This window comes from Propithecus coquereli, unplaced genomic scaffold (genome assembly GCF_000956105.1).
Source record: "Propithecus coquereli isolate 6110/MARCELLA unplaced genomic scaffold, Pcoq_1.0 Scaffold4, whole genome shotgun sequence".
Classification (NCBI taxonomy): domain Eukaryota; kingdom Metazoa; phylum Chordata; class Mammalia; order Primates; family Indriidae; genus Propithecus; species Propithecus coquereli.
Window position 1 is genome coordinate 2245234 of NW_012149729.1, and position 20111 is coordinate 2265344.

General features: G+C 35.4%; 1 protein-coding gene across 1 annotated transcript in view; it reads left to right on the plus strand.

Annotated features, from left to right (window-relative positions):
* Positions 1 to 20111, plus strand: part of CADPS2 (Ca++-dependent secretion activator 2) — a 645614-nt gene that overhangs the window by 485681 nt on the left and 139822 nt on the right. The window contains exons 9-12 of the mRNA XM_012652730.1: positions 1214 to 1322; positions 2369 to 2569; positions 11427 to 11563; positions 14109 to 14296. Of these exons, the coding sequence (XP_012508184.1) occupies positions 1214 to 1322; positions 2369 to 2569; positions 11427 to 11563; positions 14109 to 14296 (635 nt within the window). The remainder of the gene's footprint in view (positions 1 to 1213; positions 1323 to 2368; positions 2570 to 11426; positions 11564 to 14108; positions 14297 to 20111) is intronic.

Below are 20111 nucleotides of genomic sequence, written 5' to 3' on the forward strand. Positions count from 1 at the left end.
TATTTTGCACTTTAGATATTTATTAATCCTCCAAAACATCCTTTTCTGCTGCAGGGAACAGCATATCACTCTATTTTGGGGGAAGTTGTAAGACCTTGACTATCGGCTGCATATGTGAGCTTTTGGCCCAAACTGGGTTAATGAAACTTTCTCCCCTTAGCCACAGTATGTGGTCCAAATATGGCCACATCACCCAAGCTGAGATAATCAGGGAAGTGGCTTCAAAGCTGTTGGCAACTATGGTTCTAGCCAAGTGAGACTTCAGCACAAGAAAATAAAGCCTGTTCCAAAAGAGGAGAAGAATTGAGAGGCAGAGCAGATCTTGGCAGTATTGTCACTGGCTGCCAAAAACTTACTCCTCCCTGACACTTGCTGTGGGTCTGGTTATGTGGGAAATAAATTCTCAACTTTTATCAAGATCTTGTTTTACTTTGGTTAAAAGTCTTTAGGCCAGGCACGGTGGCTTATGCCTGTAATCCTAGCACTCTGGGAGGCCGAGGCGGGTGGGTTGTTTGAGCTCAGGAGTTCGAAACCAGCCTGAGCAAGAGCGAGACCCCGTCTCTACTAAAAAATAGAAAGAAATGAATCGGACAACTAAAAATATATAGAAAAAAAAAATTAGCCGGGCATGGTGGCGCATGCCTGTAGTCCTAGCTACTCGGGAGGTTGAGGCAGAAGGATCGCTTGAGCCCAGGAGTTTGAGGTTGCTGTGAGCTAGGATGACGCCACGGCACTCACTCTAGCCCGGGCAACAGAGGGAGACTCTGTCTCAAAAAAAAAAAAAAAAAATCTTTAAATAAGTATGCTTGAAAATGTGGTCCCATAATTATGTAAGTTTGGGACTACTCCTAATCTTATTTTAGAGATTTATAGTCTATGTTAGCATATTAAAGTCCCTATGAAACCCTGAAGTAAAAGAAGGTTAGTTTATCTTTATGTAACCTAATGATTTCAAATTTATTATATGGTGCTCTGTTAATATCCCATAGAGGCTTGGCCAACTTGGGAAATGCTGGATCATGGGCATGGAAGACCTAACAAATGCAAGCTAACAAATGAAAGGTGTTTTGATCCCTGAGCTAGGTTTTGAAAATTTATATGTAAATTATTATATTTTTATTTGGGCAAAAAGTCTTCTGATAAAGAAGAAGCTAAAAGTTAAATTTTATAAATTTATTGTGACCAACCAGCAAGCTTTTCTTTTCTTGAGCAGGTTAGCCAGTACACCTTTGCTATGTGCAGTTACAGAGAAAAAAAGTCTGAACCACAAGAATTAATGCAGCTTGAAGGATACACTGTGGACTATACAGATCCCCACCCAGGTAATTCTATATTGAATCACTTGCCCTGCCATGCATGTGTGCACAAAATTCTTGTAAATATCCTGTCTGTTCCACATATCAAACTCCACCCAATTAATAGGGTACATATTTCACTTATACAGCTGGACAAGACTTTAGGAGATTCGAATTATTTCTTTTTGAGGCTTGTTTTTAGCCAAAATTCATCATCTTTGTTGTTTTAGGACAAGGATGAAATGTGTAAAAGTTACTGTAATAGAACAATTACATGAGAAATTAACAATGCTTACATAAATTTCTTCACTGGAGAGCTGGAAAGATAAAACTACAACAGAAATAGAGAAAGAAATGGAAAATGCATTATTATATACTCTACTAATTTTTTTTCCCAACAATACGTTATTGTACTTTTCTCTCTCTCCGTAAATACTAGGAATGGTACTGGACACCCAATATCTAAAAACAGCAAATGGATATATGGATATTAATATAAAAAGATTAAAATATGTAGATAATAAATTAGAGATTGAAAATTAATGAATAGAGATTAAGAAATAGAAATCTGTGGTCATATTCACAAATTGGTCACTTAGAAGTGCAAAATATTATCTTCTTTGTGAAAGAATTTTACAAAAGATAAAATACCGTATAATATGAAATATCATTTTTGCCTTACCAGTATTTTTTTTTCCTGTTAAATTCATATATTTCTCCTGGAATGGTAAATGTGCCAACAGATGAAACTTCCTTCTCTGGTATGAAATATCAGGTTATGTATGCTATGCATTTCTGTGGGTTAGGTTTTTATGTCTTGCAGAATGCTACTGTGTCATGGACTGTTTCCCTGAGTTATTTTTAATTTCCAAAGTGATATGGAAGCTTAAACCTTCTTGTTATTGTTTCCTTTCAAATCTTGGATTATCAATTTGATCTTCAACTAGAAATTGTTTAAATAAAGCATTGAGCTCCTAATATCAAACCCATTCTTTTCCATGAGGCTAGTTAGTGAATGAGACTAAAATCTACCAGTCCTGTGAATTTTTAATGATGTTTTTCTCCCTCCACAGGCCTTCGGGGTGGTCACATGTTCTTCAATGCTGTTAAAGAAGGAGATACTGTAATATTTGCCAGTGATGATGAACAGGACAGAATATTGTGGGTTCAAGCCATGTATAGAGCCACAGGTCAATCATATAAACCAATTCCTGCAATTCAGACTCAGAAGCTGAATCCTAAAGGAGGAACTCTCCAGGCAGATGCTCAGCTTTGTAAGTTTTGTTAAAAAGTAATTTATCAATTAATAACCTTAATAAGATATAAAATTGCCTGAGGCAAATTTGTTCGGTATTGTAGTTTACATCATTAACTGATTCCTAATTAAATAAAAATAGTTCACATTAGTAGTCATAGAATCATTTATCTACTTTTACACAAATCTGGAATGAATGGTTCATGTGGTTGCCAAACATTGGTGTATTTCTGGGAATCTAAGAGCACGTAAGAAAATGACCAAAACTTCTCAAGGGAAAGTTTATTTTAGTTTATTGTAATTTTAACTTAATTGTCCTATAGAAATGGGAAAAGTATTACAAAATCAAATTTGCACGTATGGGATTCCAGAGTACCAAAAGGATGAACCATCACTTTCTTGAGTTGTTTTTAATAACCCAAAATGATAATAGGGCTTTTTTTCTGTTGTAGAATGATAAAAAGAATAAATTATATAGCTAACTTTCTTTTTCCAAGTGACTAAAAAACATGTCATTTTTGTATGCTAATTTAAAACATTACAAACTATATTTTTCATTTTAATTTACTGGTGATTAATAATAAATTGTGTAATGATGTTAGAAACATTTTTAAACTTAGCTTTAATAATCACTAAACCAAATGTTTTAACTTATTATACTCCTTTTGCAACACTTCTCTGGTTTCACCTATAATTGTTTGTCTTTAAGCTCAAAGTGTGGCTTTTTATACTCAAGATCCTTCTCTGAGAGAATAACATCTTGACATGCATTATTTTCTTCTTCTACATTTCATGCATCAAATAACTATTCCCTCTCCTTTTTAGACACCCTTCAATATCACATGTGAGCATTGTCATCTTAAACAAAAGCACTTAAGGCCGAATAATTAAAGGTGTAATAGAAGCTTTTTTTCTTTATATTATTTTAGAAACTACAGACCATTTTCATAAGTTATCTTAATTAATTTGGGGCATATTTTTTAAGTATAGTAAAAACTAGGAATATTACATATTAAAATTTTAAAAATTGATTTGAAAATTTCACATTTATTCCCACTTTAAAATTAGTAGCATTGTCATCTTCAAAGATAAGATAAAAAGAGCACATTATGGTATGTATTTCTACTTTATGTAAATTTTTAACTCCCTCTCACTCCCAGTAATACACATCGAGTATGGTATAGCAGATGAGAATTTTCCATCAGAACCAAGGTGTGCAGAAATATAACTTTATTTCTCTACAATTGAACATATCTTAAATCCCTGCTTCTAAGGTCACCAAAAAACTTAAAACTCATCATTTCAGAGTAACTCAGTCACAGAGTTAAATTCAATCAATCCAACACTCTTCCTCCCTCTTCTCCTTCTGTTTCATCCAGAATAAATTAAGTTCCAGAGGGATTACATAAAAAGTTTCTTCATTTATTCGGTTCTTCTAATTCCTTTATATTTCAGTCTTTTTTCCATAAAGCTCTTTTGCAGCACTTGCTGCTTCACGTTGCATTTTTATGTTGTGGAGACAGCTTCTTTCCCTAAAACTCATGAACCACCTGTGCTAGCTTTCACCTTTCCTTTTGCAGCTTCCTCACCTCTCTCAGCCTTTATAGAACTGAAGAGAGTTAGGGTTTTGCTCTGGACTAGGCTTTGGTTTAAGGGAATGTTGTGGCTGGTTTGATCCTCTATCCAGACCACTAAAACTTTTTCCAAATAAGCAATAAGGCTCTTCATACTAGATGCCAGTAGCCCTCCGCCCCCAGGGGTGACAACCAAAAATATCCCCAGACATTGCCAAATGTCCTGGAGTGCAGTGTTGAAGTTGGGGCAGAATTAGCCCCAGCTGAGAACCACTGAATTATAGTGACTCGATAGTTAATTCTGTGAAATTGTCACCCTCATTCACTTGTGTTCCAGTACTTTTCCTTTGCGTGTAGAGTGCAAGGAATGCCCAAGGAGTATGCTGAGCTCATGGATATCATCCATCTTGCACATAGTGGCAAGAAAAATAGTTGGAAACTGCTAGCCAAGAACATGGCTGTGGCTAGACAAAACAGAATTAATGAATAAAAGAATTAAATAATCAATTAATTACAATAGCGTTGTGATCTATTTCTGACAAAACCTTTCTACTATTTGATATCAATTTATTGTCAAGGCAGTGTTGGGTTAGACTGCATATGGGAACCAAATTGTTATAACTAAAAGATCAAACTGTTTCAATTACGCTAACAACAGGTCTTTTGCATTCCAGGCTACTAGTAAAGTTTTCAATCAAAGCAGATGTTTTATCTTTCTTAAAAACAAAAAACAACCAAAGAAACAAAAATAAAAGAAAGACAGGAAGAAAATACACGCCTACCCCATCAGAATGAGAATACTGACCCTGACCTTTGTCAGATGCCGTTGACTTGCTCCAGAGACTAGTTTTAACCTTAGAATTTTCCTCCTTTCCTTAACTTACATATTTCTTTTTATTTCCTGATCATCTCTTAGAAGAACAACTTTTGAAGTCATAAGTAGAAATTGAGAAAATAAACATAAAATTAAAATATCTAGTTATATAAATATATATGTCCTTAACCCATTTAAATACGCTTTGTTTCTCACTTCCTTGCTGACCTATAGCTGGTAAAGGTAAGTATTTTCATGATTTCTTTTTGCTTAAATGTACTAAAATTTTTGTGATGATACAATACTTGAAGAATGTCATGATTTTGTTTACTGTGTTAGTGTCCTACTTTCTAGGCTAGCTTTAGCATTTATTAAACAAAAATGTCTATTTAAGCACAACTGAAAAGTAGAAATAACCTAATATCTACCATTCATACAGTCACAAAGGTAAATAACATGTAAAAAATAATCAATAAATGTTAAGTGGAAAAAAATACTAAATTATACATGTAGTATTATTTTCACTGTATAAAGAAACACCCAATTTAAAAGATAAAAGTATAGGTTAGAAGGATGCCTAAAATATTCACCATGGATGAGTTTAATTGGAAAGATTAGTTACTACTTTATTTCCTCTATTTTCTGAATTTTCTTTGAAGTATGTATTTTATAACTATAAAAACTTATCTTTAAAATTAGGCATACTGAATATTTAGTAATAATCAAAATGAAATAATAAATTTCTAAATTACAACTTATTACAAGATAGCGTCATCTTTTTAGGAATTAAATAATATGTATTTATCTATTTCTCTAAAAAGTAAATCCACTTCCACTTTTTTTGACTATCAGGGTGTATAGAAATTCTCAGGGAATAGGGTGAGCTGAAGGAGTGGGAGTTGTGCTATTAAACAGTTTTCCTGCTTCAGTCATAATGTGCTTCCTTTGCCAGACTGACAGGCATTCTTTGGTTGATCTATCCTTCTTTGCTCTCTCTGACCAACATACTATGTTCAGTTGTATGTGTAACATAATACAATGTGTATGTCACATAATACAATATAACATAATAGTAGTTGCCTTTCAATAATAATGTCAAAAATGAACCAGAATAGCTGCCATCTACTTTTTTTAGTTTTAAGCTAAATATTTTTAAGATCCTTAAATTGGAATACAAGCTTACATTTAATTTTATGAACTTATTTTCCTGATTGATCTAATATGTTAAACTTCATACTTCATAGGGACAGCATTTGTCTTACCTTAGATTGAACACACTATTTATGATAAATGTACAATATTAATTTACTATGCTTATTTGTAATTTTAAGTCTCTGTGTTGATTAAAATTTTCATTATATGAAATACTACTTACATGTTATTTACTGCAGAAAGCAAGGGGTGTGTTAATCCACATATCAGTTTTTATTTGATTTAACCAAAAGAAACTAAGCAATTATTTGGGTCAGTAATAGAGGTGCGAACAAACTCCTAAATAATGTATCTATCAATCATTACTCTTTGGTCTTCTGCAGAAAACATGCATACATAAAAAATGAATATACCAGCCAGGCTCATCTATGTAAAATTTTCAAATATTAAACTCTTCCTGTGAAAAGTTTCACAGGTGGTATAAAAACAGAAGTGGCACCTACTTTTCTGTGCCACTTTTAACTCCCTATAAATTTTCAAGCTCTGTGAGAGTTTGAACTGAAAGAAATGTGTTAATATAATCAGGTATGAGTAGTGATAAATGCAGCTACTAGTGAACTAAACATGGTACAATTCTAGACATAGGACAATAAATTGTATTGTTTTTCAAAAGCTTCATCTATTGCTTAGTTCAGTTCAGTGTTTTGCAGAGGAGATCAGCTCTTGGCTAGCAGCACCCTGTTCTTCATCCTTTGATACTTGAATCCCAGTGCCTGACACCTGAGTGATCGCAGAATGCTAATAAATGGCCTCCTTTTCTCCTCCAGTGTACCCCTTTCTCTCTTTGTTCCCCTTTTCCTTGTACATCCATACCTTCTCACAATACCAGGAACAGCATAAATGCAATATCATTAGAATTTGTTGCAAAGGAAGAAGAGACACTTCAATTATTTTTTCCCAGTCTCACCTCTCTGACTTAAATGCCTTTCCTGGAAATTGGATTCTTGAGTACCGAGGGGCTGGTTGTGATCAGTGCCCACCAAATACCCTCCACTACCATTGGGGTCTACCAGCTGGCTCATACCCTCATTGTTTTCTTTGCTAGCTGTTTTCAAGTCAGTGTTAACTGTTTTAAATTGATACTCTCAGCTTGCTTATTCTTTTCTCTTGACTTACAACGGCTATTATCCTAATGAAAATTTTAAATTTTTAGGCTCCACTGAAATAAAGCCTCTCTGACTTCTTAAATTATAGCAAATAGTAATCTTTCTTCATTTGGGTTTTATTCTGTCTACTGTTAGCACACCTGGTGACAGTACCACCTAAAAAGACACTGGAGAATATATTTAACTGTTGCCATAGAAACTCTACAAATAGCCTCAATTACCATGTCCCACATCTGTAGTTAGTCCATAGGTTAATCATCACAATTTATGACAGTTTTGCAATATATTGTTTAAGCTCATATCTTGTTGGTTTCTTTTTATAATTTTCTTGTATTGTTTCAGAGGACAAACTGAACTGAAATTTGCCATTGTCAGAGAACATTTGAATAGTACTATGAATAATTTTCTGTTTAAAACTAGTTACTGTAATTTTGTGTTATAATAAACATTAATTGAAGGTAATCCAAGGTAACCCAATTTTAAAGCCTTGGATTTGGTTATGTTATTGACTGAAAGCATGTTTTCCATTTGATCCAGATGATGCCTCTCTGTCTCCCAAGAGTAAAATGTAAGAAATGTTATGCCTGGAGAAAACTACATGAAGATATGCTGTTATAAAAATAAGAAACTAGATAATATTTTAATGATATCTGATCTCCTGTTTTATTTTAGTTCGTGAGAGAACTTTAAAGGGAAAGATTGAGGGGAGGGAATGGGGAAATGTAGGCCAAAGGACACAAAGTAGTAGATATGTAGAATGAAGGTGTCTACAGATCTAGAGTCAATAAAATTGTATCATATTGGCAATATTTGCAAAATAAGTAAATTTTAGCCACTCTTATCACAAAAAAGCAATTACGTGAGATGGCATCAATATTAATTTACTTCACCATTATAACCATTTTTGCTAATTTCGCTAAGTTTTACTATTTATATGTATTCCATAACATCATGTTATAAAGCTCAAATATACACCAAAAAAGTTATTGAAAAAAAAATGAACCTTTTAGCCTTGAGCAAGAGCAACATCCAATCTCAGCAAAAAGTAGATAAATTAGCCTGACGTGGTGCTGTGCGCCTATAGTTTCAGTTACTAGGGAGACTGAGGCAGGAGTATTGCTTGAGTCTAGAAGTTTGAGTTTGCAGTGAGCTATGATGACACCACTACACTCTAGCTCAGGTGACAGAGTAAGACCCTGTCTCAAAAAAAGAACCTTTAAATAGTATACATCTATCTCTCCCTTCCTGGCTTTGCTTCTGTTGTTGCCATGAACTTTACTTTGCACTATGTTATAAACACTAGTATATTAATACATTGCTATTATTTTCATTTAAAGCAAGGTCCAGAGGGCCAGCAAACCAAATCCAACTGCCTGTTTTGAAAATAAAGTTTTACTGAAACACGGCCAAAAACAAACAAACAAAAAAAATTTCTGACACAGAGAGGTCAAAACTGTTGCCATTTTGGTTTATTTTTATTTCTTCATAAATTCATGGAAATTAGTGCTATACTGGCACATGGTGAAGTATTTTGCATAGAATGTTTAGAATTGTGCTTATCTGACATAGAAAGAAAGAAGTAGAGATGCTTGGTCTTTATAGCCTGTGTTTTGAAGATAGGATAATCCCTAAGAACACATTTCACTTTCTTAAGATTATAACCTTAGAGGGATTTCAGGTTGTTTTTTTTTTTTTTTAAATAAAAATTTTAGTGGGTTTGCTTGTCCGTCAGTTTTTACAATGCCGATATACAGTCTGTATATGTGACTTAAATTGCTATCATGAATATCATTTTTATCATTAATGGCGATTGTTGAAAAAATAAGTTCCATTCACTTGTGTGATTTGGAAAGGCTTGTCACATTAGTAAATATGTGATTTGGGTTTGTATTTCATGAGGAAAACGCATTGCAAATTCATAAAATGTATGCCTTATAGAAATGAACTACAGACTCATTTGTTTTCAGAAGCTTATATATTTTATTTGAAGACTGAATGCCCATTTAGAAAAAAAAAAAATGCTTCTACAGTCTGGTTGCAGTGGCTCATGCCTAGCACTTGGGAGGCCAAGGTGGAAGGATCACTAGAGGCCAGGAGTTCAAGACCAGCCTGAGCAACATAGTGAGACCCCATCTCTCCAAAAAGTAGAAAAATTAGCTGAGCATGGTGGCGCACATCTGTAGCCCCAGCTACTGGGGAAGCTGAGGCAAGAGGATCTCTTTAGCCCAGGAGTTTGAGATTCCTGTGAGCTATGATGACACCACTGCACTGTACCCCAGTGACAGAGTGAGACCCTGTCTGAAAAAAAAAAATTACTTCTACAAACTTTTATAGTAAAAAAAGAATTATCAATCTTTTTCCTCTGAGATGTATTATATATCCTGTATTCAGTGCATAAGCCATTAATGGGCATTATCTTTAACTGCTTGTTATAACCTTCTCTGGTGAAAGAAATAAGAAATAAAATTCAGCAGATGTTTTATAAAACTAGTAATTTAATTTCATAAAGGTGATACTGAAAGAATTTTTTTACTTAGAGAAATGAAGATTCTAAGATAAATTCCTTAAAACACAAAATAACTTTCCAATTTTATAATGTGCTTTGCGTTTTTCAATATTCTGCCTCCTACTCATTTGGTATTATTTCACATTATCATATATTTAACTTTATATTAGAAGACTCTCTGACAAAAGAATAAAATACAAGAAAAGTTGGGTTGTCTCATTTCTCAGTTCAGGAAAAGCAGTTTAGTTTTGTGTTCATCCAATTAATACTAATTTATCACATGTAATGTATTTAATCATTCAGGTAGATAATTACTAAACGTAAAGGAATACATATGCTGTTTTCTCCATGGCACATAACCTCATACATTACACATCAATAAACTGCCATTCATCGCTTACTTGCTACATTCACCTTTTGATATCTGCCATTGACATGAGATGTACATTAAATTGTGTATCTTTTTTTTTTTAATGTGATTCTGAGGACCCTTCAGCTTGAATTATATAGTTCTTCCATCCACAAATATGGCTGAAAGTTGAACTTGACATGGATCAATATGATCTGGACTAAATATCTAAATGTGACTGATTATGTTAGCATCATGTCCACAGATCAATATTGAGTTTTATTATGAGCCTGAGTCTATAATTGGGTTTAATCAATACACTTTTGTCTCTTTTCCTTTACTGTTTTAGGATTGTGCCATGTAGGTTTTAGAAACTACATTTAGCTTACATTTAGGACTCTGCTTTTCTTATGATGGACCAGAAAGAGATCTATCTATGAATTTTAAGGAACAATGGAGCTTCAGCTCTACCATTGTGAGAAGAGTCCACTTTTATCTTGCTAAATGATTTCTTGCTCAATATGCACTATATTTCTAACAGAGTTAATGTAATAACACCCAAGCACTCCTTTGGGTAGTATGTGGCTTTTTCTCTCTATACTTAGTAAATAACTCACATTGAAGACTTTGACAAAACATACCATTAATGAAAGCAATCATAAAAGCTTGCCTTTTGATAAACCCGCAGGGTCTACAGGCGTTGAAAGATGCGATCTGTAAAGAACAATAAATTTGGGCCTTTGATTGAAGTGCCATTTGGGACGTTATGCTTTGTCTGCATATTTGCACAAACGTGATGCTCCCTTTTTTATGTCTCTTAAACTTGAAGCTTGAGAGCGCTCATTGCCATTTCTACATTAAGGTTGGTCCCATTAAAAGCTCCATACAAAAAGAAGACTGGAAGTGATCCAGCTGAAGCTCGTGTGTTCATTTCTGCCCTGGTTTGCCATTTGGAAAGCAGGCTTCTGGCCATCGTTGCTATTTTTATGAATAGACCTTGGTTCTGTTCTAGTCAATTCCATCAGTAAATATGTACTTAAAGTACATCAACTTTTCTCAAAGTTGGAAAATAAGAAGTAGCTTTGAATGAAAATAGAATTTCTTCATTCTAAATGATTGATGGATTTTTTTCCTGTCATATTAGGCTTCAAAAACCTTGCAATTTATGTTAATATGCTGAATTCTTGGCACGTTTTATGTGATAGAAGGTAGTCTTCTGTTATGAGGCATGAATTTTGTGTTCTTCAAAAACTATATTTGTCCATTATTAAACCAGAAAAATAAATGTACTATACATGCTTTTCTGAATTTACAGATACAGATCGTTTTCAGAAACATGGTATGGATGAGTTTATTTCTGCTGATCCCTGCAAGCTTGACCACGCCTTCCTTTTTAGAATACTCCAGAGGCAGACTTTGGATCACAGACTGAACGATTCCTATTCTTGCTTAGTGAGTACAAGTCCCTCTGTCTAGTCCTCTATAGGTAGAATAAAAGATTTTAGAAAGTGAGAAATACTTGTTATAAAGTAGCATTTTATTCCCGACTCATTTAATAACTGTAGCTAGAGTTAGGGATAAAGGATTCCAAATCGATATTGCTGCCCAATTTGAAAATTATACACTCGAAGATGACTGCTGTGCCACTCAATAGACAGGAGAACAGACTCAAATAGATGCTAAACTGTGGTTTTTCAGTCCCTCCAGAGAAGGCTGAGTGAAAGCAGAAGACTTTACATACAGATTTGTAAATGCTCTGTTACAGCACTTACTAACAGCTGTACAGACATTTTAAGGTTGAAATTCTGCTCCCCAGATGTTGATACCTTGCATTTCTCTCCTTTGTTCTTAGGACAACCTAAGAGGCAGGGGAAACAAATAGTAGAATAAGCAATATGATGGGGGCAATACATGACAGAGGAAAGTTTTAGTTTCATCTGGCCCTCCAGAGATAACTTGAATGCCATAAAAGAAAGGGAGAGTGTGAATTAAATTGAGTGAAATGTCACCTGGTATGTGTTGAAACTGTAACCAAAATTTGGGATAAAAAGTATAATTTGTATTTAGAAGGAATGCTTGACAAGCCTCAGAATGTGAGGACTAAACTTTATAGCCTAAGAATTAATTATATGTGTTTTTCCAAGGATTTATAGTGTCAGTAGCACTATAAAAATTCCTCTAGAATTTTCCAGCCAGAATATTTTGAAATTGCTTTAATCTCTTGAACACAAAACATAATACTAGTTTGAGTATCCCTTATCTAAAATTAAAACGCATGGAACCAAAAGTGTTTTCAGATTTTGGATTTTTTTCAGAATTTAAAATATTTGCATTATACGTACTGGTTGAGCATCCCTAATATGAAAATTCAAAATATGAAATGCTGCAATGAGCATTTCCTTTGAACATCATGTAGGTGTTCAAAAAGTTTTGGATTTTGGAACATTTCAGATTTTGGACTTTAAATTAGGGATTTTCAACCCTTAACTTCATGCTATAAAATTACATTCTCTCTAAAATAAGATTTTCAACAGGATGTGCTCCCAACTTATTGGAAGTACTTCCACAGGCAGAAAGAAGTGAAACAATTTATTGATATGATCACACTAACAATTCATTAGTTCATTTATAGATTGTTTATTAAGTAGCTATTCTACATGTAATTGTATAGTTTAAACCTGATCCAGCTTAAACTTTACATGGAGAGTAAAACAAATCATGACAAAACCCTGTGATGTTGTTCCATGGACAAGTACATATTGAGTGACCATCAGTAAGGGACAGGATCCTCTTGGATTCCACTGAAAGGCATTAATTATTCAATCATCAAAAGTTGTTTTGATTTTGTTGCTGATCCCAAGTGTAATGTGGAGTCTGAGGAGAACACTGCATTGTCTTCCACTGCAGCTGGAGGGTAGTGAATGTGATGTGATTAGAAAGAGTGTTTGGAGGCAGGATGACTGGATGTAAATCATGGCTCCACAGCTGATTTGCAGTGCAGTCTTGGACAATTCACTTACTATCTCTGAACCTTAGTTTATTTATCAGTAACATGAAAATCATAATAATTACCATGCATGTTGGTTCTAAATATTAAAGAAATAAAATATGTAATATGTCTAGTACAGTACCTGCACCATTGCCACAGAAAGTATCCTGGTGGTGGTTTTTTCTTCTCTTCCTCCTTTTCTTTATCATCCTCTCATCTTTCTTTCTCACTGTTCTTTTTCTTCTCTCGCACAATTATCTTTCCCCCTTTTAAAGCCCTCCATTCTCCCTTCTCCCCTTTTAGTACCTTAAATTAAACCACATAAATCCATGTAATCCATTAAGATATGTTGTAAACCAAGTCTGCCTAACCCTGTCCTCCAGTGTTAGCCACACAGCTGCCTGCATGCACACACACGCATTATAACATCTCATTTCACGAGGATCAGACACTACTAATGTGAAACATCAACTCCGTTATATTGGTTGTATTGTTTGTTACAGAAAGACAGAATGAGAAAAATATCTCAGATAGTAAAGTTCCCAAATACTACATGTACACCACTGCTAGACTTACTGAAATTTTCTTTTAGTTCACTTTATAAAATGCTTTTGGTAAGTACGCAATTTCAATTATAATGTCTTCTTTACCATTCTCTTATTAATTGATTCATAGAGAGTGAGTTTTTTGGAATATCACTCTTTGTGACTGACAGTTTAGATCCTGTGAATAAATTTGACTAATTTTTGAATGGCAGAAGAACAAGTTGCCCATCTCCTTGCAGTAGCAATAGAAAGAAAAAAGCATTAGGTGGCCAGTGTCCTAAATCAGTTTCAGAACTGATGACATGAGCTTATCTAAAAATACCACGAAACGTAACACTAGTAAAAATAAATGTCAAAAGACACCTTTGTGCAGCTTCTGCTTATAATGCCTAAAAGTGTTTACAGGCAAGGGAATCTTAGCATAGAAAGAAAAAATATTTATCGTTTCTTTTTTCTCTTGCAGGGTTGGTTTAGCCCTGGCCAAGTCTTTGTGTTAGACGAGTACTGTGCCCGTTACGGTGTGAGAGGCTGTCACAGGCATCTCTGCTACCTTACAGAACTGATGGAACAGTCAGAAAATGGTGCTGTCATTGACCCTACCCTGCTCCATTACAGCTTTGCATTCTGTGCCTCTCATGTGCACGGCAACAGGTATTTTTACTTGCAAACACGCAGTGAGATGTATGGGGTTGACTATGAAAGAGAGAGAAAAATGTGCTTTGCCATTATCACCTAGTAACAGATTTTAAATAGCAAACACTTCTTAAAAGGAAATAAAAATAACAAAGGAAAAATGTACATCAGCATGCTGTTGATTTAGGTGGGCTGCGCTTTGGTTTCTTTGCTGGTTAAGCCACTTGAAAGACAGAGAGAGAGAAAAGGTCTATGAGATTAGAACTAGCCTTTTAATTCTTATGTACCGTCTAGTACTGGGGTCTGCACAGCTAAGTGTCCATATGATTCTTATTGCAATGCATGTGTGTGCCTGGAGAGGATTTGTTGATAGGTTTGTGCATGCCTAATGATCCTTGCTTTTCCTCTGTGAAATAAACTCTCATTAACAAAACAGGATAAATAGTGGGGTTTATGTAGTGTCTCCTCCCAGTCCTTTCCCTAATCTATACTTTAGGAGCAAGTATCCCCTTTTAGCCCTCTGATCCAGTGACCTCACCTCTTGCTTTACCAAGGCCACAAAAAATCACCTAATGTCGTCACCCACAACTATATACCTCTGGGTTTAAAAATCTGCCCATGTCACTCTCCTTCTCTTCTCTTAATCTTGTCTCCAGGGAGCCTTTGCGAGGCCTCGTTCTATAAAGGAGGTGCCCCTCATCACATCCTTTTTGACCTTGCTTTAACCATTACTCATCTCTCCCTCTTTACACTTCTTCCTTTTCATTCTTCCCACAAACCTATCTAAGCTTCAGGGAGCTTCACAACATAATACAGTGGCCAAGGGATTCTGAAGTCAGACCATCTGGGTTCAAATTAATACTTATTGTGTGGTATTGGGCATGTTTCTTAATCAATTTGTTTCTCAGCTTCCCCACCTATGAGAAAGATATAATAATAATATCTCTCCCGTAAGTCATAAGTTGTAGTAGGGATTAAACATGTTAATAGATGTCAAGCACTTAGAATAGCGCCTTGCTCATGAGTGTTCAAAAAAATGTTAACTAATAGTTTACATTGTCTTATGTATTTTGTTATCCTATCAAGCTACCATTCCATTGCTCTCTTTATCTTCCCAGCCAAACTTTTCCTCCCGTTCCCTCTATCTTGTTTCCAGCTCCTCGCTTGCTGATGTAGCCTCCTGAAATGGGTTTCCTGATGACCCAATCCAGTAGCCTTCACTCCTGCTTCACCCTCCTTATTCTCCCCTTGTTTATTTTTTATTTTTTTGACCATTCCTCTGCCAATAGTTTCTGTTCCTCCAGATTCCTAAGAGCAGTGTAGTGTTTTTTCTCATATCTATTCTCAAACTTGATCTTTCTGAGAATTTTTCTACATCAGTGATCTCACCGCCTTCCACAGCCTCAACAGTGACCTCTTGATATACAGATAATTCCAACCTCATTGTTCTCCCCAACTACAGATCTCTGTTAATAATTAGTGGCTTAAATGTGCTCACGCTTTCAGTTCTCCATGTGTAGAATTAGTATAAATCCATCATCTCACTAAAACAGTTCTATACCTCTTGTAGCTCCTAGCAAAGTGCCTGACAAAAAGTAACACTCCTGGCATAAAATCAGTGCTCAGTAAATATTTGGTGAATAAATGAATGACTTATTTGTGTTAATATCTTTTCCATTAATGATGCATTAATTTTTTACTCATCTTTTTCTTTTACTTCCTAGACTTAATTTGTTGCCAGTGTCAATATTATATCTCTATAGTACCCCTCAGATTTCTCTTTTTCTATAATATTTCCATTGTATCTACCCAAATTCTGGCCTTCATTTTTTCTTGCCTGTACATCTTAATTCACCACTCTGCTACTTTTTTCTTTCTGTAGTATTCTATCAATCACTCTCAAAATTACATATTAACTTTACCATACCCCTTTTCAAAAAATCCAATGATTTCCATTCGATTATTAAATAAAAAATCTAAGCTACAATAGCAACATTTTCCTGTTCTCATCCTGTTCTACCTACTCAGTAATATTACCCTAAATAATGTGTTTATTTTCCATGGAAAGTTTCTTTTTTTCCCCAGTATCACAAAACTCATCTCAGAAGACTTTGTTAACTCATTCAAATAGTAAAAACCTTTTATCTGTACTTATCTCATGACCTTTGTCACCTCTACTTACGTGCTGTATGTACACATGTGTACACACACACACACACACACACACCTACCCCTGCTTCTATTCCACAAGATCATTTTGAAGGCAAAAACTAGTTTTCATTCACCTGTTTTCCTCCACATACCTTAACACAGTGCCTTGCATATTGTGGGTACACAATAAATATTTGTTAAAGTCCCCAGTGCTGCCATTTCTCAGCCCGTGATAAGACTGATCCTAGTCTGTCTATTCAGGCTTTCACCTCGTTATGGAGCCCAGCCTTGCTTGGAAATTCAGAGAAAATTGCTGATTGTAGTCATTTTCTCCTTTATCACAGACTAAACCCTCTGTACTCAGCAAATGTAAGGGTACATGGGCCAGTCAGGATAACTAACCTTTGATAGCCAATGTCAGGAGCTGTTTTCCTAAAACCATCTCTTATCTCCTCACTTTGTCTTAATTCCTCCTGACTCATAGATGTCAGAAGATTGGCATTCCAGCGTAAGGCAGGGCTCTGAAATACAAGGAGATAAGAAGACTGCAGTGAAATAGACAAGCCCAAAGAATATTATATAATCAGATTATTTTAGGCCTCAACATAGAAAGGTGAAATTAAATCGAGAACATTAAGTGGGAAATTCAGCTAATGTCCCCCTAAAATGTATGTGTTTGAGACACATTATAATGGAAAGTTACTGAGGCAACTAGGAGCTGCTTGCCACTGCCTGGGAGGCAGCCTGATTTGAATCTATAGGTTGCCATAGTTACTTTTATTCTGTAAAACTATTGTTTTCTTTATAATGGTACTCTGTAATGTGTAATTCAAGATATGTTTATATGTTCATGCATATATTACCTTTACTATTATACATTCATTAAATCCATTTTCCAGATTAAACTATGTATACATTCAGGTATCTCTGGTGGTGTTTTAGGAATAGAAATTTGCATCCATCTCTGATTCAACATTTAGGTGACACATAGCTTAAGAAGATGAAAGGATGAAGCGTAGGTTTTAGGGAAATTTGAACCTCAGATTAGGGTAGAAATTATCCAAGATAAGCTGAAAGTTATGGTGTTTGCCGTAATGTTCACAGATGTCATTCAGAAATGCTGTGCTACTACAATGAAAGAATACAAAGAGGCAAAAGATCTCTATTTGAATCCTGGCTCTGAAATTTGCAAACTGACCTATGTTCGGCAAATCACTTAACCTTTCTGAAGCTCAGAGTTCTCATATATAAGAGAGGGAAATACTAATGTGAAGGTATTAGATAATTATAAAATACCGTATCACTATTGATTACTGTTATTATTCCAATGTTCTTTCCTTTGTCACACAGCACACGAGGATACAAATTGTGAGACAAGGAAAAAAGTGAAAAGTAGGTAGTTAGGGCTGTACCTCATGCTAAGTAGAAATATTTCCATGTGTATGTAATTATACTCTTAATTTCTTTGCTAATAGAATATTCAGGGTTTAGCAACCTCCCCTTGTGAAGATGTGCTTGTCTGATCCACGTCTGCAGCATCTGATATTTATATAGACTTTTGTTAAAAATACAGTCAGTGTCAAGACTGATTTTTCTGCAGTGTTGCCGTGGTCTTTTTTTTTAATGATAATTTTTACATCTGTCAAGACACGTCTTCAGGGAGTCATTTTGCTCATTGCCTGAACTACCTCTGTCATAAATTCAAAAGAAGAAAAGATTTCCTTTTGTTGTTGAAGCGAAGGACAGCAGTGCTGTCTGGATTTGAAATTTTTCAGGGAGCGCATCCTATTAGCAGCGTTGAGCTCTCTAGGTGTGTTCTTTCTGTACAGATACATCTTCTCTGAATAGCACTTTGAGTGTTTCAGCAATAAAAGAATAGAGTTAAACAGAAAAGATCTGGCTGGTACTAAGACTGAGGAAGAGAGAGAAAAAGAAAGGAAGAAAGAAAAAATGAGTCAAGGACAGAAACAGACACACTCATGCAGGATGATAGCCACACACATCCGTGAATAACACAGCCACTCATTGAGCCATAGTGCTGCTAAGGACTGACAGGAAGGAGAAAAGAGACTTTCAGTGACAATGCGTTATAGGGCAAAGTTCTAGGTTGATATGTGTGGTTATACATTGTGTTTTGTAAGTCAGGCTGAGGGTGGAGAAACTAAACCAGCAACATAAAATGGCTTTTATGTCCCAATTTAATGTAAGACATACAGTGTATTCACCAGTTTGTCTGCAGTTTAGAAGGGCCATCTAGAGCTGCTGCATGCCTGACAAAGGCCAGCCCAGATGTGCTCGCTTTCAAGTGCAGGGTACAAGAGTACAACATAACTATAGTTTATATACAAAATCATCCCTATTTTCTGTGGATGCCAGATCACATCACAGAGTGGCAGGCAACCTTAATGGGCGTCGGTCAAATCATCATATCACAATACCTCTGTCTTCACAGATGCTAACATTTCCCCTTGACTATCACTTCAGAAATTATGCCCTGACTTCCTACCTCTAATTTTAGAGACAGTGATGCATTTTTGAGTAAAATCATAGATAATTGTATCAAATAGGATTATGAGAAACATTCACTACCACTTCTTCTAGTCTTGGGTATGTGACTTAGAGAAATTAAGTATCAGTGCCACACGCATTGTAAATCTAGAGACTCACTTTTGTGGCAGGCGGGCAACCAGATCAACGGTCATAAGCGAGGTTATCCTTATATAATGTGGATAACCTCAGATTTCGTCCTATATGCTACAGGCACAAAGGCAGAAGGAGTGAATATCAAGGAATATATTTTAAATATGCACTAAAGGACCCTTTTTATATCAGCAAAAACTATAGAACAACCCTAAATCTGCCTTTATCAGACTTACCCAGCAATAACATCTAAACCCACCCGACCTTAAGTTCCATACTGAAGCGAGATAATAATGCCTTTCAAAGCAAAACTGATAAACAAAAACAGAGAAAAAGAAAAGCACAGGGCTAGGGTGAGACTTGGCATGTTGAAAACAGCACTGCTCTAGGAATCAAAGCATCTGTGTTCCTGTCCTGGCTCTTCTACTTATAACTTATTTGACTTCCAGCAGTTAGTTCTAATCTGTCTGAGCCTCAGTTTCCCATCTGTTCATTGTGAGCAGTAGCAGCAATGCTACCTACCTGACATGTGGTTCCTCAATAGGTCAAATAAAATTCTGTTAAGCACTTTGTAAATGATAAAATATTGCTTAAATAACAAGTGGCAATATTTTATTTATAAAGTGTATTGGTTAGCTTTGGGGGATTGTTCTGTAAACGCTGACAGTGCTCAGGCTGATTTCGAGAGTATCATTGTTATGACAACACACCATAGAAAAGTTTCAAGCAGGGGGATGAGACTAGAAGAGCAGCACCAAGTTAGTGTCTCAACTATCTGTGATTGTGGAAGTTCTGGGACCTCCTTGCCCCTCCACCTCATGTTGCTGGAAAACATGGTCCCAGTATGGGAGTGGCAAACACTTCTGGATTTTTCTGGAATATTGGATTGAAAAAAAGGCTATTGAAGGTAAATCACTGAGGAAAAGACAAGACAAAAGGAATTTTTCAGTATATTTTGGACTATTTCAGATTAACCAAACACAGAAACAAGAGCTACACCTTGGCATAGCAATTCATAAACTTGGTACCTGTAGCCTTCTTA